At 29.6% G+C, this 26,085-nt stretch overlaps 3 protein-coding genes across 5 annotated transcripts in view; 1 reads left to right on the top strand and 2 right to left on the bottom strand.

Moving 5' to 3' along the window:
* The window catches only part of LOC114124466 (DNA primase large subunit-like), a 238,416-nt gene extending 238,055 nt beyond the window's left edge, over positions 1–361 (top strand). For both annotated transcript variants that reach the window (XM_050199436.1, XM_027987720.2), the window contains exon 5: positions 36–361. In XM_050199436.1, coding sequence (XP_050055393.1) covers positions 36–290 — 255 coding nt within the window. In that variant the 3' untranslated portion in view covers positions 291–361. The remainder of the gene's footprint in view (positions 1–35) is intronic.
* LOC114124465 (neurogenic protein big brain) lies at positions 332–12,823 on the bottom strand. 2 transcript variants are annotated; one of them, XM_050199435.1, is made up of 7 exons: positions 12,050–12,823; positions 3,302–3,428; positions 2,949–3,150; positions 2,823–2,891; positions 1,212–1,314; positions 726–1,148; positions 332–658 (listed from the first exon to the last, which is right to left on the bottom strand). In XM_050199435.1, the coding sequence occupies exons 1-7, from the start codon at positions 12,375–12,377 to the stop codon at positions 474–476; spliced, it is 1,437 nt and encodes a 478-aa protein (XP_050055392.1). In that variant the 5' UTR covers positions 12,378–12,823; the 3' UTR covers positions 332–473. The 2 variants fall into 2 exon arrangements, with proteins under 2 accessions (XP_050055392.1, XP_050055391.1); XM_050199434.1 differs by having other exon boundaries at positions 2,823–3,150; positions 12,050–12,649.
* Positions 12,431–25,688, bottom strand: LOC126549642 (uncharacterized). Its single transcript, XM_050199441.1, has 5 exons — positions 24,789–25,688; positions 18,814–18,853; positions 18,324–18,421; positions 14,254–14,488; positions 12,431–12,558 (listed from the first exon to the last, which is right to left on the bottom strand). Exons 1-5 carry the CDS (start codon positions 24,805–24,807, stop codon positions 12,528–12,530), a joined length of 423 nt encoding a protein of 140 aa, XP_050055398.1. The 5' UTR covers positions 24,808–25,688; the 3' UTR covers positions 12,431–12,527.
* Between the last annotated feature and the right edge of the window lie 397 nt (positions 25,689–26,085).

Raw genomic sequence — 26,085 nt, 5'->3', positions numbered from 1 at the left:
TAAATTCTAACTAATAAATTATTAATTTATTGTAGAAACAAAATATTCAAGTTCCTGATGAAGGATGCTGTCCATTTGTACATTGTAGTAAAGATAAACTAAAAAATATCTTAGAAGAATTTGTATCCATTGATGATGATGAAATGAATATTATAAATGATTTAAAAAATAGTGATCAACCTATCCAAGCCTGTCACCGGTATGCACATAAATTGTTTCAAACGTCAAAATCCCTGTATCATAATACACCAACGCAGTATTTTTTTAACTCAAAAAAAGCCATTATTTAAATATGTTTCTAAGATAGGTAATTTAATGTATATATAATAAATTTACAGTAAACAAAATATTAATTTATTAATTCCATCATAGTATTTATTTACATAAAATATATTTACACTTAATAATTTACAATTTAGAAATTAGTATTTACATAGCAAACTGTACATAGGTATAATAATTTATTGACAAGTTTATGAGTACTCGTGCATAACTGAATTTGGTGGTGTCCATCGATAAACATACTCACTCCTTGAATGATTACCATGATGATTTTGTGATTTATTTTGAGAATTGCCATAAATTCCATAAAGGTCATCTGCTGAATCTTTCGGTGGTTGCCTATATGTTTCTGACCTATTACTTTTTGGATATATCCCTAAAAATATTTTAAAAATTCAATAATATTAATACTTTCATTACAATCAGTTGTATAAGCTACAAACCATTATGGATGCCACTAGCATTAACTGTTGATGAAGTTCTAGCACTGTACGTAGGTTCATATTGCCTCTGTTGGTTCTGTTGATTTTGCCTGTCTGGCCTATCTGCTCTATCTGCTCTATCTGCTCTATCATTACACACTGTTGTAACTGCCGTTGTCAGTGGATATAATGATTGTGCTGGTAATAATGGCCCTGGTCTTGGCAAGTAATCACGAGGTGGCAAGTTATGAGTGGATTTTGAATGGTACAATGACTGTGAACGACTTAAATTTGCACGGGTCAAAACTGGTGAACGGGTATATAGCGATCTACTCCCTTCATACAAAGGCTCTGGCAAATCTAAGTCAGCAGATAGCGTTGGAGGGGAAAGAGCCGGTCTAATAATTTTGTGCGGTACTTGTATCTGACACATATTCTCGTCATCTATAATATTATTTTATGTATTATAAATTTGATATTTTTGAACTGCACAATGTGTAATCTTACCATTCAAATCGTCTATCGTCGCTTTTCTTTTTTGTGGATTGAATATTAAATCATACACTACACCTGCAATGATTCCTCCCGCTCCTGGTCCGAACCAATAAACCTGAAAATTATTAAAGAAATTATAAAAATAAGTATGTTCTAAAGATCCAACTAATAAACTAGATATCCATCAGTAATTCTGAATCAATTCTTGTGTTTTATTTATGGTAAACACATCATTTATATAAGTATACTTCCAAATTATTAATAACTTTATAAGTATAAAATTTCTATACCTATAGGCTATAACCATTTTTTCAAAATATTTATTTTAGATGTCATGCATACATTTTTGATTTACCGAAACCTCTGTTTAAAATTCGGTTCGAATTACGTTAACAACGATTTTCACATACTTTAAATAAGAACTTGGAATAATCAGAATTTTTTATTGATAATAGTTTTTGAAGTTCGTGATTTTCTATTTGTTATGTGAGATAGGTAGTATAAGTAACCGCTACATTGGTACTTATACGCCATCGTATTAGCCGTTGAGACGCACATTCATCACTCCATTGTATTGTAACTAAGTGTCATACTTCAATTACCTGTTGTAATACCTACCATATATTTTGTATTGACATGGTTTATGATGCGAGAAAATATTTTATTCGCCAACAGTTTTTATGTAAGATAGGTAACGAAAATAGGTATTAAATTCAATATTGAGGTGTCGTTTACAATCGCCACTTTAAGGTTTACTCTAGTCATATGTCTCGACATCAAATATTTAATTTTACCTAATGATTTCATAACAGTTATAGGTCATAGGAGATATTTCATCTATTTTAATATTCGGTTGAGAATCATCCACTTCCCCTTCACCACACATCGTAATTATTTTATTCTGTATGAAGTATAGGTCGAGAATATTAAAATATATATTAATTAAAAACTATTATTGTTTACTATTTATTTTTTAATATTAACTATGAATCGTTAGATGAACGATATCATATTTAAAAGTTATTTAGGAATTAAAAAGTTGAAAGTGTTTTCACTTATCAGGCTAATACTCAACAAAACCAAAATCAGTATTCAATACTATACGCTTCTGCACAATACCTGGTAGGGTGGTACTTAACGTGCATAATAAATAGTGGGTATGTTACTATACTAGCAAACTTCAAAAGGCTATAACTTCGAAACTAACATACAATCACGGATGTGTGAATTAGTTTGTATGTATACATTATACATAGGTACATATATATGTATAAAAATATATTATGTTAATATCTACTACATTTCATAATCGTATATACAGCGTGATAGAACATATCTACACGTTTTTACGTTTAAATTTTAACTTCACACGATAAACACACTTCGCAGAAGTATGCAGTTGTATTTATTTAGTTCTTAAATATTCACCCCAGTTGTTCAAATTTCACCCCTGGCCCACATCCTCTTTATTCCCTGACATAAAAATGACCCTAAGTTTGTACATCGGTGTTGTATAAAACAAGACGTAGAGTATACCTAGGTACCAACTTACTAGTTTACTAGAATTTTATCAGTATAATAACATACCATATTATAACAATAATTAAAATCGATGAAACTTACCCAGTGATTATCCCAATGGTTCATCACAAGTGCCGGTCCAAAAGCGCAGGCTGGATTAATAAAGGGCATCTGCAAAAAGTTACCCTTAGTATATTTATAAGGGATCATTGGATCATTTATTCTTACCGCCACTAGACCGCACGCGAAGTACACTGCTCCTATTGCCGTCGCCGACGTTCCGGTCCATTTATGAAACGTGTTATTAGTCACGTAATACGTGAACACGATGAAGAACATGAGTAGCAAGCCTAAGCTGAAACGCTGCCACGGGGTTGTGCTGCTGTTTGGCAGGTCGTACAGACTGGTGAAGTAGTTGCGAGCGGAAACGCTGGAAACCGATAGTACCATGGTATAAAAAATTTGATATCATGTACGTGATACAGAGAGCACAAGTAAAATAATTAATACCTAACGATCTATAATATAATATCATACGACGTACATAATATGATACGGCGGGATGTAAATATTGTTTATACCTGTAGATTATCGCCGCGCCTCCTACTGCACCGCCACATTGTGCGGCTATGAACATGACAGCTCTTACAGGGCTTATCCTTCTTGTGATCAGCATGGCGGTGGTCAAAGCAGGATTTATGTGCCCTCCTGAAAAAAAAATACTATAAATTAAGAATGTCCAACGACATATTTTATTGAATAAATTCAAATGCACGGGAAGGTAAATAATAAAATTTTAAGGCCTTATATATCGATGCATTAAGTAGGTAGCTAACGTATAACTAACACACGGTAGGTATCTATAATGTAACATAAATACATAAAATTGAACATAAGAAAAAAAAATGGTCAATACGTGCTTTTCGCAAAATATATTTTGTCCTAAAAAAAATATATGTTAATCTAAGTTTAGAAAACAGAGCTATTTTTTATAATTTCAACTTTCATTAATATTAAAAATAAAATAAATACGAAAAACTATCTAAATTAAAGATTTTTAATACAAAATACAAAGTATATCATTTAAAAAAAAATGTATTATAAATGTTTCATCTTGTATTAGGTAATTGATGTTTTGATTTTCAACCAGCTAATATTTGTTAAAATATAAGTCAACATACATTTAGAACAATAATCATTAGGCAACAATTGTTTCTATGATTATACCTAACATATATGACAATGTTATAAAGCTAAAAATACGTATGTGTACATTATTTTTTAATCGTCCAAGTAGATTACATTAACGAGTTCCCAAGTAGTAAGTATTTGACTACGATTATATATTAATACCTACTTCTATTAAAATAAATATTGTAGATTCGTGTAAAAACATACAGACTGAATTATATTCATTCTATTATTTATTCTATTTCTTTACAGTATTGAATTTAACTACCTACTAAAAATGGTTTTATTTGTATATTTTACATTATTATGACAAGTTTTTGTGTTACTAACTTATCTAATCTCCTAACCGTGTTTATTCTCGGCCATAATTTTGAGACAGTATGATATATACACAATGATTTTTATTACCTATTATTATTATTTATTATTGAATGTTGTTGACTTTGTTCTACATTTGTATCAACTCGATGATAAAGGAAAAAACCGGAAAAGTCTCAATGTCAATGTTGAGTTAACAGTTTACTTTGTACTTTACTGATGATTAGCTCACTGTTTTAATGGATATGTTAAACTTAAATTCAATGATAAATTAATTTATAAGACGATTACTAACGATTATTTTTATTGTTTTTTTTTTTTAAGCATGTATTGAGTTTTTAGGCTTTACATATAAAAATTGATAATTTTATGAATTAATTAACATTGTAAAAATTTGTAAATTTTAGTCATTTTAATTCAATTTTTCAATAATAAAAATTAAAATATTTACAATAAAATTGTGACTACTTTTATTAGAGTAGACTGCAAGAATAACTTATGAAGAATTTAATTCTAAGCTTTCAAGCTTTTTTACTCACAAACGAACATTTTATAAAATATAAATCGAAAAAACACTAAAATACTTGATAATTTCTGAAATTATGAAAGTAATGTATAAATTGTTAGTAAAATATTTAGTGAAAAACGTAGGTAGTAGGTACACATATCTATGTAAAAATATTTGTTAACAACTGGAATTTTGTTAATATTTTTATTTTTTCTGATAACTTGTTTTTGAAAACTATTATTAAAAATTTTTTCCTTTAACCCATTTAAAAAGTACCAACTAGACTCAATTTAATATCAGAAACTATTCTCAAAGTTGAAGATTGAAACATTTGTTCTGCTCCAAAAAGTGATGATAAATACTATCGAGAAATCAAAAAATGAATAAATAACATGATTGTTAAACTAAAACTTTCATCGCTCCACTCAAAATCTAAAATATTTTAAGTAATTTAAAACAATAATATTTTTCCTTTAAAACGCCTTGAAAAAACAATTTCTAGTTAAGTATATATTTAAATAATCGATCTTCTTGAATGTATTTTTGTTATGTCACATGTGTCAGACCTTAAGACACTCTGAGACAATAGTTCTTAGAAAATGAATATTAGAAACAGATGTAGGCAACGTACACAAATTCAAACAATGTTTATCAAACGTGCAGGATGTAATTATTTCCATACTGATTGGATGATTGCTACAAGATATATATCACTATAATTAGAAATTATTTACTAAGTTATTTTTTATATACGTAATACATAAAAATATCATTGTTCTATACGGGCTCCACACAACCCTTAAAATCTTTATTTTTTTTATATCAATTAATTAGTTTTATTATCAACCGTAGGTACCTTATACTCTAAACTTTAGTAACTCATTAACTCATATAATTTGATAACAATCTTCTCAATTGGTTTTTTATTTATTTCATTTCAATCTTTTTTTATTTTTAATTATCCCATTTGTCCTTAATAGTGTGCTTGTTGCAATCTAGGTAGGTATATTATGAAATCAATACAATTTATAAGTTATAATTTTAACAGTAATATAGGTACTATTCAAAGAAAAATGTAATAATTATTACTCATAATAACATATTATGTGTTTGCAATAATATTTTGTGAAGAGTAAACCATTATTGTTAACTAAGTTATACAGTGAAAGAAAAAGTACTATTTTGTGTTTATTATAAATAAACAAAACTGTCATAAAACAACAAATAATAAGTTAGTAGATATATTCAAGCATTCCCAAAAGAAATGAAAGAAAATCTTGCCTCTTTGGAAAAAATATGTCTTACTACTTCACTATCATAGACGAAATATTAAAATTCTATAAGTAAGTCAAGTTTCTAGAATTTTGCGTTTGCAAAAACTTTGAAGAATCATCATATTGATAAAAACTCCGGGTGCTAAATTTAATCATCTTTCTAATTTTGTTTTTTTCTTTTAACGTTTATAATAACAGCAGCACAACAAAAACGCAATACGTTCCGACGTGACTGCCAAAAACACTGTTAGAGTTCTTGAGAATATATATTTTTGGCATCTATATAAAATTATAATTTCTTTCGTCGGTTGAGCTGGCAATTTGTTTTTGCCCTACCCAGTATTCTGATGTCTAAGCACTGCACTTTACCTACTTTGACTATAGCATCAAAAACAACATTGTGCTATATGATACTAAATACTATAATTTAATACAAATTATTAAGTTTACAATATATTGAATTTTAGGCGTGAGATATACTAACTTAATAAAATTATGTTATACATAATAATGTCAAATTATTCCTTTATTTGACGAAAATATAAATATTAATCAAGTTACACGACGAATTCATTTTTTTTTTAAAATATTTACTTTTAACTTTATTTAGATTAAATATTTTGTAATCACGTAAACAGCCAAATTATAGAAATATCTAAACTCTAAATTTTATATTAAGACAATATTATGGTTTAAAGTATCTAATTATGTCTATAGGTATATAAGTGCCGGATAAAAGTCACGGAAAAATAAAACAACAAACGCGTCGTCGTCTTTAATGCGTTTAAAATGTTTTAACGAGTTAAATGAACAGGCCAACTTAGCAGCCCTGTGGATGATCATAATGATATTATAGTGTTAGGATTTTCGGTGACGTGACTGTATAATATACACATATATATATACCAACTCAACTATAAGCGCGTGCAAGATTACGTAGTACGCGATTTTTGCGCGACTCGCATTAATCCGCCGCGCGTGAACACGAGGGTCAAAACCTTTTTTTTACGTACAACAGATGCTCGCCAATAATAATATAATAATATACATTGTATAATTTATATATACGAATATATATATATATATATTTATGTACGTGCTCGCGTCCGACATAATCATTATCTCATTGTCGCTCGCGCGGTTCCACCCTCCGCCACCCCGTCGATTTACTTTCAGCCCTCATGCTCGATACACATATTTTATCGGTATAGACTCGAGTGCCAATTGTCAACCGATACGGTTTTTTATCGCCACCGAAGAGGGCAATTTTTATTTAGTTTTTTTTTTTTTTTACTACGAGAGCAGCGAACCAGGTCCGCGGCGAACATGTGCGCCCGTGTACGTAGGATAATAATAATAATATATAATAACGCGCCGCATGTATATGTATAATAATATAATATATATCGTTTATATTGTTCCACCCTACACGCCGGCCAATTAAACACTGCGGTGTAGGGACTATATACGTATATATTTCGTCGGGGTAGTGGTTCATTGACACACCACGCCGTGACTCGTCGTAAACGATCTAGTTCGGGAACACATAGACTTAATAAAAAAAAAAAAAAAAAAATGCGGTCTGTTACGCGTATAATAAAGGATTATACTATAATCGTGATGCGCTGCGTTTGTAGCTGGAAAAATACGTGTTGGGTACACGCGTACCACCCCCGACCGGTCCACGAACTTTGAAAATCCTCTGGGTGAATTAATTTACTCGTAAAAACCGTAATACTAGAGCATCTCGCGCTCTGTAATGTTATAATACTTGTACTCGTATACGAGTCAAGGTGATGTTTTTATAAAAACGTATAAACACACATAATATCATGTAGCGTGTATACAACACAATAGCAATCTTGAGTGAAAATTGTCTACGAATAATGTAGAGCGTGTTGCCTGTACGTGTTTCGAGTAAATTCCGACTTATTTTGTTTTTTTATTTGATTTAACGCATATAGTATAATATATTTCATTGCGTTCCCTATAGATTTCGTTCGTTCACGGAAACTGTGACATCGCGCAGGTGAAACTTCGACCCTCCGACGAAACGAAATAATACAGAAAAAAAAAACTACCAACTAAAAACACTACAACACGCATTACGCAGCACCGGCATTTCCATGTCATAACATCCATTGCTATGTTGTAGTCCACGCGCAAACCAGGTGCAAAGTAGTAGACATACATATATATGTATTATGTATAGTATTATATTATTATATAACCTCCACGGGCGTTGTACATATAACACTATTTGAGGTCTACTGCGCCCAACACCCATTTATTTATATATTATATGATTAACTCTAAATTCGTTTCACCTATATACATTATTTTTTTATGATTATTATTATTATCAAATACAAGTTACAACGTAATATATTCAAACATTATTTTATTGAGGTAAGCGCGTAACGAAGTTTTCGATTAGACAACGGCACACGCATTTTTTTTTAATATTCTTTATGAGTTCTATTTGTGTTTGAGTTGAATCATATTTTCATTCAGTATGCTGTTTTTGTCGTATGAAAAGATGAAAGATCCATTCATGCTACACATGGGAAGCACATTTGAATACTACATATACTACACGTCAATCGACGACAATAAAAAAAAACGAATCTAATTCAGTGGGGTCGTAGATATGTGTGTGTGTATATATATGCATATATAATATATAGTGTTTCGTCGTCTCTATATTCTCTATAATAGTTCTTTTAAAACAAACAAATTAAAACTATAGCTGCTGCGAAGAAAAAAACTATATATGCACACAATATAGACTATAAGAGTATTCTTCTGGCTAAAATCCAAGACAGCTAGCTGGCACGTTTTTCGATGTGAACAAATCGTATTCACGCGCGTTTTAATTAAATTAAATGCACTAATGATTAAACAATTATTGTCGCCATTTTTCAATGCTAATATATACATTGTACATTCTAATAAGCTGCAATTCCATTGACGCTCATGCTTCAACAATTCAAAAGTTCGTTCAAGCGATATATAACGACAATAAGCGACATGAATAATTTATGAATAGATTTTTGTTCAATTTTTTTTTAGTTTTGGACACTTACTTATGTAATAATATCTAGCCCGTGTACTTAAGTGTCTTGTAAACAAGTCACGTCATGCTTCTGCCAAAAAGTGGTTACAATAAACTGTTTTTATTTTTTAACATATATACATATATATATATATATATATATATATATATTAAATTACGATATCGAAACTCGAAAGACGATGACGTATGCGTGTACCTATACAATACATCACAAAGGGATCCCACAATGCGCTACTCGTATTCGTATATTATTGTCTTTGTCTGGTTTGCGAATAATAACGCGCGAGAACGCGGTGAGATTTAACCGTCTCGAATTCCACACGAATAAAAAAAAACCATTAGACTACAGCTGACCATGTGTTTTTCTCTACGAAATCCCGACATATATCATGTGAGTAAATTGCGGTATTAGTTTGAGATATATTATTGTTTCTGCCATCTGTGTGTCGGCGTCTCATAGTCCTATAATTATTATATTATATGAATGTTACCTGGTAAATATCTAACAACCTACGTACCTACATAATTTATTTACCATCATTTTATGTACCGCTTTTATTTTCTTTATCGTTCTTGTACAATATGCAGAATCGCGAAACGTACACTTATATTATATTAATTCCACAATTTTTAGAGCAAACGAGACGATTTACGAAAATCTATATACAAAGGAAACGAATTGAATATTTCACCGCGACATTAGATGTAAAATACATGCGCATACACATATATAATATATATAAGTATTATATATAGATATCATGTAAAATATACGCTCGTGAGGGGAAACTTGATAAATGTTGAATTTTACGGTTCGGACAATCCACCGCCAAAGAGTGCCAATATTTTCGTTCATACAAAAGGCGATAGCGACCACGGCGATTAAAGAGGGTGACGATTAATTTAAACAGGACGACCACATATTATTATATATTACACGACACGTATAGAGTCTATATTCTATAATACTGCGTATCGCATTTTATTATTCTTTATTAAAGTATGAAGTATAGATTATATTTTGATATTATTGTAATATACCTTTAGAAATAACTAGATTCGAATTTAGATTCAAGTCCGACTTGAAAATGCTTAGTCAGGGATTTTAGAAAAATGATAGTTTTAAATCAAATATTTATATTCTTGATGAGAACTCGTCTTATCTATTTATGTAATGATAATAATTTGTAATTTTGGTGCAGGCTAAAAAAAATAATAATAAATACATTTTTGCCACTCGTGCAGAACGACCGTGACGTTGAGGAGGGGGACTTCAAATTATTTTTCAAGACATAATGTTTCAGCTGACGCCCTCGAAGGCGTTTGCAGTTCAGAAAATCAAAACCCTTAACATAATTTCTATTATTCTGTAAATGTTAAAATTGTTTAATACAGACTGTCTGTTATATTGTTTATTGTGTTTATTTATAATATAATACAAATAAGCGTTGTAGGCGGAATGTGCCAGAACGGCATTTGTACATCCGTCGAAAACAAAAGAATCCTTTCGACTGTGCATTGCGTTTACCTTACCTACTCAAAATGATATCTAACCATTACAATAATAATATATTATAGTAACAATATTACAGTCAATAGTATCGGTTTAAAATAATGAATAACATTATTCACATTTATTTGTTCTTTCAATATAAATCGTTGCTGTATATAATATGAGTCAAATATACTCATATATAAGTAGATAATAATAAACTATGTATATAATATAAATATATATATATTACATGGGTCATAGCCTATGGATAATAACTAACAATGGATGACAGTTTTTAAGGATTATTGGAAAATATTATTAATAACCCTATCACAACGAAGTTCATCTATGTAATTTTCCTCCAGACATCTTTTTTCGTGTGTGTTTTATATATAAGTAGGTACACATAATTAGGGTGTTTATCGTATATGATATATCTGAACCGTACTTAAATTATTTTACAAAAACATATTTTATATACACTATACCTACCTAACATAAAATTAAACTAATTTTTTTATTTCACAAAATACCCATAACATATAGACAATATATTATATGATATTGTCACAACGATAACTCAATAATAATAATGTTTATTTATTACTGAACATTAGTTGTACTTGTAGTAATATAGGTACTATAAGAATAGATTATATACTTTTAATATTTAAAACAAATAAATCTATAAAATGTTGGAGTAAATGCTACTTCAACATAATATTATAAAATAAAACAGCTATGAGCATTAAGTTTTACGGTAAAATAACACGATGGGTTCGATAGCAATGAAATGTAGTGATGGCTGTATGTGAATATATTATATACCTTATAAACCGATTACCAGTAATCACAAAGTTTCGTACTTGAAGAAAATCTAAATAACTATATAACAGGTAAATCAAACAGTTCACGAGTTATACGATTGTGGGATGATTGGTTAATGATATGTAATTTATTTTACATACATTTCATATAGGTACATTACATACCTCCAAAAAAAATTATAAAACGTCGAACTAAGTTACTAAGACAGTAATGACAACAAAATATCTTGGAGACATTGCTATCTCGTTAACTATTATCTTGTATAGGTCTGTAAACATAACAGACAGTGCAGTTTAAAACCAACATCGGGACATATCAAAACCAGAAGAGTTAAGATTATTTGGCTTATACAAGAACACACTAAAATCACTACAGTCGAAGGAGACGTAGGTGTCGATCACGTTGCATGGATAGTGAGATGCGACAACGGCGACACAAAAGAACAGATGCAGAAAAGACGAGGGGGGCGTGATTTGGATTTAAAAAGACCTACAGTTATACTATACAATATAGGGGGCCACAAGTATGGACCGCAGTGGAGATCTGCGGTAGATGAATCAAACGATCAAAAGATTGAAAAAAACAAGAATCGCTTATATACAATTACATAAAATGATAATTATGGTTTGTGGTACGTACCGGAGACGTTTTGCAGGCACACGGTCAGGGCGAGCATGGTGAATCCGGACGCGGCGGCCGCGCCAAGTACCGGAGAAGCGTCCGACGTGGCCGCGCCACAGACGACGGCCACGTACAGGAACGTGGCCAGACACTCGGCCATGATGGACCGCCAAAGCTCCAGCGTACGGAGTTCGGCCTGGAGCGGCATCAGCACCGGCCGGGCGTCCGGTCGCCACCGACGAACACCCGAACCCACCGACCACCTGTTCCGTTCCAGCCGCTCGACCAACTCCAGCATCATGTTGAGATGGTGGTCCATTTGGGCGCCGTCGTCTTTGAGCTTCATGATGACGGACGGTGGGAGACGAGAAGACTGCTGCAGGTGGATGCGATACCTATGTACGACTGTTATACGCTGTGTCGCCAATCCTCTGCTTAGTCGATTTTTTTTTTTTTTTTACTTTTGAATACTATAATACAGTGCGATGATGGTAAGTCACTGCGATGAAGTGCGGTGCGGCGAGTACCTATACGTAAATGATATTATTATTTTATCGACTGCAACGGTACGGTGTGCCGATGAGCGCGCGCCACACAGCGGACGGACGATTGAGCCGACTGCAGCCGCGGGACGGGCCCGTCGGTGGCAGGTGGTCGTCGGTCGTGTCGAACGTGCCCGCCGAAAAAAAAATAAAATAATAATAATAACTAAAACCCAGAAAACGGGTGGGGGAGCAGATGAGTGCGCCAGTGGTGTGTGTGCGCGTGGTGCGAGAGAGAGTGAACTGCAGGAAGACCGCGTGCAGGCCGCGGCGGCGACAATGGGTCGCGTTCACCCTGCGCGCATTTCTTTTTGTACCCTCTGTCGCGGGGGAGTGCTGCAGGAGACAGACCGCTGCAGGCTGCACCGCCGAACCATTTAATATATAGGTGCAAGCACTATACCATGAAGTATAGTTTTTTGTACATATATAATATAACTACCCGCACACCTTGCACATCTCGCGCGATTTGGCTGATGAACCAGTTTTGTGTGGATTGATATTGTTGTAATACACCGCACTGCGCGCACCGAGTAATAATAATAATTATATCGCACATATTATAATATGTTGATATACTTAGTAGATACGTCGTGGCCCTGAGGCTTATACGATGAGGTATAGGTTTACGTATAATACGTTACAATAAATATACAATAATCAATAATCATTATAAACTTATCTTATACATATATTATGGTGTATTATACAGGTATATAATATTATGTATATATATGGTCTAAAACTCGACGCACTGCTCGTCAACGCGGAAGTATTATTTATGACGTACACGCGCCGTTTGCATACAAACTATGCGTACATCGTCTACATAATATTATAATATATTGTTGTAATTATTACCGTCATAATAAACTCGTCAGTTACCATTACCTATATGTACCTATATAATTTTAATAGTGTAGCCTACGGTATAGTAATGCGTATAGACGTGTAGTAATATGCTACTATTGAATATCGTCTAATACTATATTTTATGGACGAAATTAGTTTATTATATTATATTATTATTGATGTCTCAGCGGTATAGTATGTACGTACCTATAATATAATATTATATTATATAATACGCATCGTTTAAACTGCAGGAGGCGCTCCATCGAACCGGCAACCGCCGCCGCTGCCACCGTCTTATGTCGTCGCCGTCGTGGCAGCTGAAACGGCGGAGAGTATAATAATTTCATGGCTGCAAATCCAGTTGTTCGTGTTTATAAAACGCACGCACGATGAGTGCGGCAGCGGGGAGTGTGGGGAGAGACAAATAATAATAATAATAATAATGGTATATTATGTATTAAGGATAAAGGAACGCGAGACACACGCAAGGCACACATGTTGCTCTGCCGAAAGATTCTTCCCCCTATTTTGTGAATTACAAAAATTCGGGTTCCTTTTCTTTCTCTCTTATTTTTCTTTTTTTGTCCAACGACAACGGTGACGGAGATTTTTCAAACATATCTGTATTTTTGGCAAACACGATACGCCTCTCCCCGCTTGATGAATACGATATATAGGACATAGGTATACCTAGTGGGTTACCCCCAAATAAGCTAAACCGTTTGCCCCATGCACAAGAACAGCTGACATTTTTGTAAAAATATATATAATGTTGGGTATATAATATATATATATAGGTATATAAATATACAATCTTACACTCACGGATTTTCCCCTCCTTTTTTTCCACAAGTCCTTTGACTTGAAATATAACGTCTGCCACTGCCATCAAGCCTCCCCCTCGCGATCATCCAGCCCGTGCACGGATGTACGCGTGACAACGATTTCGACACCGCCGCTTCAAACCCTCCCGACTCAGCACGTACAAATAACATAACGACTAGCACGCGTGGAGCATCAAAAACTATAATACTGCGAGGCCCTATATCCCTGCAATGAACTAAACAAAAACAATAATAATAATAATAAAAATAAAAAATTCAATTTTCAATCCTGTTTTGGTTTTGTTTGGCGCAATTCCAGTGTCCTGTATACATTTATAACACCTCCTCTGAGTATAGAACGATAAATTTTATAACTCAAAAACTTGCATATTTTGTTACGTAGGTATAAAAGATGATTTTTTATCGTGATCAATAAATCCACGCAACACATCCTATTTAGGTTTCATTTTTCACTTTTTTTTTCTTACTTAAACGCTATGTATTCTATATTTTTTTCATTCAATTTAATATTTTAATATTTTTATTATAAAAAGTTAAAACAAATAATTAATAAATACAATCTTATAGGTTTGCTATAAAAAAAATATTGTAAATATCTAGTTACAGTCGTAACATAAATTATAATCAATACTACACACTATATTATTTTATTTACTATTTATAATATAATAAATTAATATTCTCAAAATCCTCCCTTAAGGAATATTATAATTAACGATAATAATATTATTTTATCAGAATGAAAATGTACGTTATTTTTTCACTCCTCGCAAATTTTCTACGTAGGTTACAAATCATTCCGTATAATATTAACAATATTGTACTTATTTAATATGTAATATGTATGTAATACATTTGTGAGTTTAATACGTTAAAGCTGATATTTGCAGAAAACATTAAATACTATAAATGTATTATACGTACAAAGTAATTCACCAAGCACGTACACTCACATTTTTCTTTAATAACAAATGTAGTCAAATCATAATTTAAATGATTTTTAAATTTTTATTCTAATTATATTTTCATTGGTAATATTTTACTGTCGATAGGTATAGCATATTGAAATTGTCAACTTTAATAATATATACATTTTAGTATGACTATTACTAATAATAATATATTATATCATCTATTTTAAAGGTATTTTATATATTGGTTTAGTGGTTTATTATACTATTTATTTGTTATATATTTAAATATGCAATAAACAATATATGTATATGTGCATATTATAATATAATAAATAATAATTAATAACTTAAAAACTAAGCACTTAAGTATAAATTTAAATGTCAATTGAAATCGATTTATAACTACGAGTATCTATAAAATATTACAAAAAATTCATATGTATTTAAAGAAAACCGAAATACATAGATTTTGAGGTACACATTTGGAAAAAAAAAACTTTCATTTACACATAAATATTTCAAAATTTAGCATTTGAATAAATGTATATTTATTATTTAGACTAGGGTAAATGCATGTTTAAAAATCACACTGTATGATGTGCATAAATCTTTACCGATGATAAGTATTAGATATTTCAAAAAAAATGTAAGCAATTGCAATGAGTGCACCTGACGCATTGTTTGATTTATATTGTAATGTTAAAACCAATATTTATATGTATAGGTGTATCTACGTGTGTACCTCACCTAGTAATATAATACTATAAATATGCGTTATATTTTATTCATTTTCGGCTTCGCGCGTATAAGCATTTATATAACTGTAGAATGTAGATATAATAATACCCATTACTTATATATTTAAATAACAGCATGACGACATGGGTGGCGTACTCATGTATGAATTAGCAAATCGGCTGACAATACAATTATATATTTATAGGTATTATATAAATCCGGAGTAGAATACACAAATATACACCAATGTAACGTACGTATTATAAATTATAATAATATACACATTATGTGATCGATTGACGTATATAATAAAACCGTTTAAGGAGTGCGAGTGCCGAGTTGACGTGCGTTTATTTGTTATAGGTACCTAAACCAATGAGATGTGTACATATATAATAATTAATACAAGACATTAAATTATTATGATGAACAATATTAAAAAGCAGCAAAACGAATAATCGGCCGGAATAGATCGACTTAGGGTTTAGTGAAAAATGCAATAAAGAAATAAGTAGGTATTAGCCATATATTTCCATAGCATGCTGCAGTTAATTAATCGTAAAAAATCGCCGAGAAAGAATAATTACGGTTGTGCCTTCGTTTTATTTTTTTGCATAGTGAATAATGAGTTAGATAATTAATTGTTTTTATGTACGAAACCGTCCACGATCGTGTCATATTGGAATTAAAAATAAAATCGCGTAGCAATGTAGTCATTAAACGATATATAATGTATTAATGTCATGATATAGGTCTGCAGATAAACCAAATCTAAATCGCATTTAATAGTCTTCATGATTTATCAATGTTTTTTATTTATTGTATTGCAATACATTATGACTGCACGTCTGCACGTGTTACTGCTAAATGTTATTTATTTTTAAATCTATTTACCAATAGCCAATACACTAACTCACAGGATGGTTAAATGCTGACAAACAGTATGCAAACTACGTAGATAAATATTATTTTCTACACGCGTCACCGACTTTTTGACTTGGTCATATTATTATTTATTATATATTTATATATTCTGTACAAACAACTGCAGCTATGCATATTTTATTCTCAAAATTTCAATCTGGATAATACGCTCAGTAAGTGACGTGTATCTATATTGGCTCGTTTAATAAAACTATATATTCTATAAAATAATATGCATGCATAGCTAATGCGGTCACAATTTTTACACAAAATATATCAATACATTGACGGATTTTTCCAAACACTATATATATATATATATTCATATATATAATCTGGTGGGATTTGTTTTATAAAATACAAATATTTATTTCTATGAATAAATTACCTTTCAAACGTCATGAATTTTTTATTTTATTCAATATTTTATAATATGGACAGACATGTTAATCACGGACTATAATATGTATTATCTATTTAATACACAAATTTCAATAATTCGAAAATCACTTAGTTTGAATTTTGATTTATCTACATAGAAATTTTCAAAAAAACATCAAACATCAGTGAATAATTATACTAGTATTACTCATTTGTAAAGAATTTTCATTGGTGCATTATATTCCTTAAATGGTATAAAAAAAATCTAAGTATTTTAAAACATGATCTTTAAATGTATTTTAAGTTTCCGAGAATCAAAATTTAAATGAATGCGAAATTGGAATTAAATTAAATAAACATTTGTGGTACGTATAAGCATGCTTTATGAATCATCCTATATGTCCTATTGTCCTTATATAATTGTATAATGTATTAATTATTAAATAGGTACATTTAAAAACTCAAATTGTACACTTATATATTTTAACTTTATCATTGATGATTGATATATCTTATAGTGATTAACAAACTACAATTTATAAATAGATAATATATTGTAAGTAATAGACAGTATCAAGACCGCAGCCAGAAAAATATATTTTTTTAGGGGGGGTTAAAGTATAAATATGTTATATTATGTAATAAATATGAAATTCTAACTATTCAATCTTATTTCAAAAAAAATCGGGGGGGGGGTGAACCCTAAACCCCCCTGGCTACGGCCTTGGACAGTATAATACTATAATAGTAGGTACCTACGATAAATCAGAATAATACATTTTTCAAAACATTCTCCTTTAATAAGGATGATATCAATAAAATTATAATTCATAATATTTCGTAATTGAGTCAACTATCATGGTTCTTATTATAACTAATAATAATTTAAATTTTGAGTATTTTTATATTAATTTCTTATGAACTTAAACTTAAGATCTTAAAATAAAGATTAAAAACCACTAACTACAGTCTCACAATATTTAGGCTAAGTATAGCGACTCATTACCAAACATACACGACTTATTTATTCATAACAATAATAAATATATTTGCGGTTGTTTAAAAATATCACCTTAATCATTCAGTTACCTACTAATCTGATGAATGGGTTCACGGTGTGGAACAATACTGCGTCGTTTTCTCTCCTGGTCTATCATCGGTGCCTTCATAACCATTTTTTTCTCACAGATACTTAATTAACAGAAAAATATTGCAACATTTGAAATTCACGTCAACATAACTATGATTCTAACATTAAAAATATTAAACTATTAGCAAGTAATATAAACGAATACCAATAAATGATTATTTAGTATACTATAGCTTGCTCAGGAACCGAGAGTGACTTTAAAGCCAATATCCGTGATCGGTTAAACGGTGAACAGTACAGAGTACATAGCTGTTATATAAATAATATGGGTCATGGAAGTATTTTATAATATTATATTGTGTACATCAGAAATGAATATAAACACATTTATTACCAGTACATATTGTCTTGTTGTATTTATTTATTTATTTAAAATATATTAAATATTAATATTATTGATTATTGATTTTTAAATTATAAGGTAAGTACCTACTTAATTAAATTTCTCATATAATTATTAAGTACTCCGGAAACTGAAAAATAAATAAATAAATATTATTATTAATAATTATATACTTAAAAACTCTATTATCTAGAAAAGTTTTGTACATTTTATTTTTCACATATTAAATTTAAAAACGCGAATGGAATTAACCCTTTTATCGTATGGCCAAAACTCTCAAGGTAGTCGGCGTAGGCTGACCAAGAGAGAGGGATCTTAACACCTCTCCCATAATAGGTATAGGTGAGAGAAGCGAGCAGCTGACAGAGTTTCTTAGTTTATTATAATTTATTTTTCTAGAATATCGTATAATTCAATTATTTTTAGATGAGATGGGTATTGGTGTTCCCAAAAGCGCAGTGAATGGTGATCTAACATACAAGGGAGGCAAACGTAGGAAATTAATCCTACAAAAAAGTTTGATAATATAAAATTAATATGAAAAAAAATATATATCGGATAAAAAATCATGCTTAAATAATACAAATAAAACACGAATTTCCAGGTATCATATTCCTATTTCCTAGTGTACATTGATCTAAGACTCATTATCGATAACATATTCAGTTTGTTTATAGATACCGTCATATCGACATATCGTTAGGATAGGATGTAAGTATTATATGTCAGAAAATAAAAATAATTATTATAATTCAATTTTATAATTATGGCGAGTTTATTGCGTTTTATAATATTAAACTCACGTGATAGGTATACCGGATATATAATTGCTGCCTATTGGCTATTACATCATATAATATTTATATGCTCTCGCGATAAGCCCGTCCGTTCATCATTTGTTAATATTATTATTATGTATTTATAATTTAAAGTATACTAATCACTAGGTAGTAGGTGTTATTATAATAATATACGTATTTATGTATACTATGGATTTTGGCATAAAAAATACCGCATATAGTATTATCGCCTACAGATATTGGCTTATTTAATATTTTGGTATACCTATCTACCTATCTACTTATTAATAAATTAATACTATGCTGTACCTATTAGCCATTTGCCCTATAGCAGTTACTCACAAATTGTGCTCTGTGACTTGTGAGAGTAATGATCTATGCTCTATGGGGTTCGTAGATACGTTTATATTTAATAAAATTCCATATGTATTTTTTTTTTTTTTTTTTGGTTTAAAATTAGCTTTGTTGTTTTTCATAGATTTTTTTAGAAACTTAAGAATTCTGTGAATAAAATAATTTGATAACTACTGATCTATGGGGTGCCTATATCCTACAAGGTTATAAGAATAACTTTGAAGGTCCATCATTTGATTTGAACTTTTCACCCACAAAACTGTTGCGCAGTTTTATTTTGTTTATGCAGTGTAATATATTGTAAGTAGATTTTTTTCTCTCAACAACAAAATTAATTATTAAAATCTCGTGTTTAGTACCAATAAAGATTTTTAATAGATAGGTAGGTATCGTTCGTGCAACGAGACGACGAATAAACAAACAATAACAACTTAAATTGAATATAATGTAAAATATTCGATACCAACAAAAGAAAATAAATAAGTATTTAAAAACTTAAAAACACGTCAACACTAACATGTACTTTAATTGTAGATAAAAATGTTATTTGGTAAAAATAATTGAATCATAATATATCTGATCATCTAATAATAATATTAGGAAATATCTATACGAACTTTTGTTATTTTGCCAAATATTAAATATCGCAACAATAGTATAATCTCAAACTTAAAAATCAAATTACAAACATCCACGGTTTAAATAAATTTTAATTTTCTTAGATATAAATATTAATTAACCCATATTATTCTCTTATATTCTGTTGGTTTATACGCGTCTAATAAATGCTTTCAATTCGGGGGAAAAAAACAAAAAATTCATGGTACTTATAAAAAAAAATATTTCCACAGTTACTTACATAATATTATATTATTAAATAATTTATTTTTTATTATTATCTATAAAGGCTTCAACATTGCTGGTTATTAGATTACTTTTAGATCAGAAACAGGTTATACCTAAACCAAATAACATTAGGTATTTAAAAATATTTAAATTTTTTTATATTAATATTGTGGAAAAATAAATGTATTACTTTTGTACTTTTTCTTGTTAGGTTTATTCTGGAATGGCTGAATGAGGCAGGGTTAATAAAGATTGTTTATGCTTCAGGGAATTTTAAGCAATTAGCCATGCGCCCATGCATAATGTACCTAATTAATCTATTAAGTTTTCCTTGCAGTATGTTTCACAAGTTAGGGTCAGTTCTTTGGTGATAAGAGAGGAGTGGATTAAATGCATGTGCCCAGCTAGGATAGGTATTGTGTTTTCTAAGTCTTTTTTTAAGGTATTTTAACGGAATTAAAACTTCAAAAATCCACAATTTGAATGAATACATACCTACTTATAAAAAATAAAAATGTTGAGGATGGACAATAAACATGCTTAGTAAATCATTCTATATAAATAGTAAAATTCAATTTTTTATTATTATTATTATTATTATTATTATTATTGAAATGTATATCCAAATAAATAAAACTATGTATATTTACCTAGTTATATCGTTTATTATCGTTGTGCGGCATTTAGTACAATACACGCAAGACCTGCAACTCCAGACCTGACTGAGCCAGGCCTCAGTAAATAAAACTAGTACAATACACCTATATAAGGTATAAGTCTTGATAATGACTATGATTGACTGCAATGTCTAAGTTAAAAGTATACTTATATATATATTTTTTTTTTTAATAAAAAAAACATCGAAAACTATTAGAGTAATTGTATACTTCAAAGGGTCAATCAACATAAAACCGAATTAGCTAGTAAAATAAGTAACAGTCAAAATTAATACATTGTTTAGTTCATATAGTAATAAGTGATAACTGATAATTATATAAAATATTATGGTCGATGACGAAAATGATGAAATTACAAACTATATGTAGGTACATTAAACTCCGTCCAATAGCTTTAATTAACAACCATAACACATATATGTGATATGTATGTTATTAGTTTATTACGTGATTGATCGATTATTTTATATTTATATAACTACATGCCGCACTAAAGATCGTTCTTACAATATCCGGTTAGTGAATGATAACACTAACCGGCAGGATTTCTTTAGTGTTCACCTATAGAATTCTACCGGACACAGTAAGAACAGCCCTAAACAGTTAATGTGTACAAACTATAAAAAACAAAAAATATTTATATGTCTATGATAGAATCATCGCTATATTTTCAGTAGTCTGTTCTCCGTGAAATAATTTAAAAGAACAATTTTTCATATCTATAAAAATAACATTTTGTTTTCTTAAAAAACACATAGACACTTATAGAGTTATGCATTGTATAGTAAGTTGTGTTGTTGAAAAATCTATTTCACTACTTCATGATACTTTAAAAGTGACTGAAGATAAGGAAATGTGAAACGTGTTTTATTTTCATGAAAGCTGTCAATAAAAATACAAATAATGCTAGAATTGTCAACGTCATGAACAAAAACTGAAAATAAACAACAGAAACCAAGTAAATACTTAAAGAAAAAACAAAACAAAAATATCACCATTTTACCAGTTTATTTTACTACTGTAGGAAATATACTCGACGTTGATTGACCTTCGTGGATTACCGCAAAACTTATTGGCATTAATTACCAAGGTTCAAGAAAGTTTATATATAAATTAGATAGGTACCTATATGTACGATGTAACTAACTTAACACACATTATTCATTACTTTAGACTTTAATAATTAATTATTTTAAATTTTGATCGAAGCAATAATCAACGCTTATTATTATTTAATTTATAATTGCAATACGCAATAAATGTATTATAAGATTCTGCTAAAAAACGATTTCAAATCTAAAATTTATCTTTACTATAGCCCATATTTAACAGTTGGTCATTAAAATTAGTGACAGTCATTTTGAAACATACCTACTTATTTTTAGTTAATAAATGTGTACTTAGTTTAAACACAAAACGCAAAACGCAAAACGAAATTCTTATACATTTATTTATTCGATCAAAGATTGAGGAATCGGGCTTTACAAACAAAGGTTCGTCAATTTGAAAAATAAATTATGCTAATAGAAGATTCTAGTTTAAGGAGCATCGTCGGAGGCCAAGACGCCAAGGTTACTAAAAGTACAACTGCAAACAGTTCAAACTATATTATTTTGTAACACTTGTAACTGTTAAAATTGGTATGCTAAATAAACAAAATGCACTTGTTAATCAGTATCGGTGTTTGACATGTTATTTAATTCAAAATGCTCCAACAGTTAAGGTATACCTTAAGAAAAATAAATAATGTCTATTTAATACATTATATTAATAATATTACAATATATTAATACATTACTATTATTATTACCTATTAGATTTACAAAGTACAAATATGATTATTATTATTATTATTATTATTAAATTTATTCCTAATTTTAGTCATTTACAAAATTAACTAACAATCAATGGCCAGTATAGCGTTTATTCAGTCATCGAGGTCAAAATCAAAATGTATTGTTAATTTAATAATTTAGTACAATGAATAATAATAATCTTGGAAATTGACATTATTGTCTATTATAGGCTGGTACCTTTATATGGATATATAATATTACAATAAAATAACCTATTAATTTGGTTACTGAGTACCTACTAACATAACATTTCCAAATTTTGTTATAAATCATAACATGTAGTTACATAATAATTAATATTATTTAAGTGCACTTAGATGCATAGTTGGACAAATATTTTATATTGATTAATTTCAAAAAAAAAAAAAATACATTGTTCATTAGATTTATCAATATTTAAGAAATGGGAAGTTTAGAGGCTAAAAGTCATGCAATTATTTATTTATTGAATAAAATTATAGGGAACTGTTCAGAAAAACAGTTTTTTATAAATTACATCTTAAAAAATGTCTGAATCTGAAACCATTAAAAATCGAAATGTTTTTAAGTGTAACCTATGTTAGAAAAACATCCATGATCAATTTCAATAACAAATCTGTAAAATATAAAAAGCATCTATCATCTATTCGATAAAATCTATTGGATACAACAATAATAAATGCATACATTTTCATCCCGTAAATGACACCCTTAAACGGTATAGGTACCTATAATACCTAAGTAGTAAGCATACCTATTTCTTCTAAATATTGTTTTTATATATTTTATCAATAAAGAAAGTATTGAGATTTATGTTGTTCAAATTATTACCTATTTGTTAGTACTGATTTATTAATATTTATCATTCATTAACTAGGTACTTTATTGTTATAGTTTTTGAATTTCTTGAAAATTTAAAATTGTGAAAGATAATACCTTTTTTTACTCGACTTTGCAAACTACGAGAAGAACCATATTGAAACATCATTTTTCCACTGATTACATTGTTTGTAATAAATCAAACATTACAACAATATTTTATACTCTGTTCAGGTTAAGAGTGCCCAGTTGCTCGAACGAAAACTAGTTCTGTTCGCGCATGTATCGCGTATATCGCACAATACCGACCAATCACAGGGCGTCTGATCTCGGTCAAAGGCAGGTTTTTGGCGGCTCAGTATGCATGGGCGAGTTTGAGCTTTCTTAACTTAAACAGAGTATAGATACCTATTATATAGATGGTATTTGATTATTAACATCTCTTTTACACCATCAACTAAAGTTCAGTAATTCTGGTGTTCTGTCGGCCACATTGGCTTACATCAAAATTCAAAATATTTATAATATACAGAAAAATTTTAGTATCTATCTATATACTGAATACAAAATTACTGTATTTTTCAATTTTCATAATTATTAAAATATTTTATGCATATATGATATAAGTACTTATAAAATGTGTGTACAATTATAAATTATTATAGAAAATGTGAGTAATAGAAATGTTTAATAAAAAATATCAAAACTATATCGATAAATAAGTAAGTACATACCTCTGGACACATGACTCATCTTTTACTAAATTTAAAGGTGAATCATAGGGTGAAGACTCGTTTGAGCTCAAAATTGTGAACAATGAAAATAAGTTTCTAGATACAATTTTGGTATACAGGGGTACCACTATAAGATAACAATAGGTATAACATACACTGTTATCATATGTTATAGGAGGGGTTATTTAAAGGATTTTTACCAACTGTCTTAAAATATTGTACTAATATTTTTGAGGATGTCTAGGTAGTGATGGGTGAATGGTTAAAATCTATTTTTGCATCACCTATTAAAAAGTAGTTCGGAACCACTGCCACACGAGACAAAACTCTAACTGTAACTAATTACAAAAATTTTAACTCGAATCACTTATACATATTAGTTAGTACCTATCCGATTGCAACGTAAAAACGGACATTATCCATTTAAAATTGAGAAAATGTCAAATTCCTCTAGTAGATGCAATTAAAAAATGAAAATTTCAATTTTGTTTGTGGCAATACATTTTGTAATGATTATACCTATATGTAATTGTAATGTAGGTAAACAATAGTGAGTCAACCTCGATTTAATAGCTCAAAGCACAACCACATGATCTATATTCAGATAATCAGATCAAAAAATACCTGCAAGCACATAGCCAGGATTTTGTTTATTTATTTACATTTTTTTACATACCTAATTGATGTACAAAACCATAATGTACAAAGTACATTATTGCGATCACAGAAAAAACATTCAAATTGCGCTCTGATAAATAAATAATAACATGTAATAAGTAATTATAATTGGACGTAGATACAGACACAGTTGCATATACTATAACTTATAAAAGCCTTCGGAATTCGCGAGGGTAAAGTTGATACAGTATAAAACATCGATTATCCGGAAAGTATAATGGTGCAGTTGTGAAGAAAGATCACACTGATAATTAAAAATCATGGTTAATCGAAACTTAATTATTTTTATATTTAACGAATTATATAATAATGTACAATTCTATTTTATATGCAATAATGCATAGTGTGTACATGTAAGTATCATGTTATAAAGTTAGGACTGGAAATATAAAGTAATCAGTCTTTGTTTTCTGAAGTTTGAAATGATTTTCCTAATATAAAATGTTCGTGTAACCCTAATATAACTATTACTATTACTATAACTATTTATAATACAGATTACAATGTACCTACACATAGTTTATTTAGGTACCTAATTATTATGATTTGTCGTGTCACTAATGAGTCGCATCTTACATCGAATAACTGAATAAGCATATAAATCTTTCTTATTTCTTTC

The sequence above is a fragment of the Aphis gossypii genome, chromosome 2 (genome assembly GCF_020184175.1).
Source record: "Aphis gossypii isolate Hap1 chromosome 2, ASM2018417v2, whole genome shotgun sequence".
NCBI lineage: Eukaryota > Metazoa > Arthropoda > Insecta > Hemiptera > Aphididae > Aphis > Aphis gossypii.
Note: the sequence above shows the minus strand (reverse complement) of the source record. Positions and strands in the feature narration are given on the sequence as shown.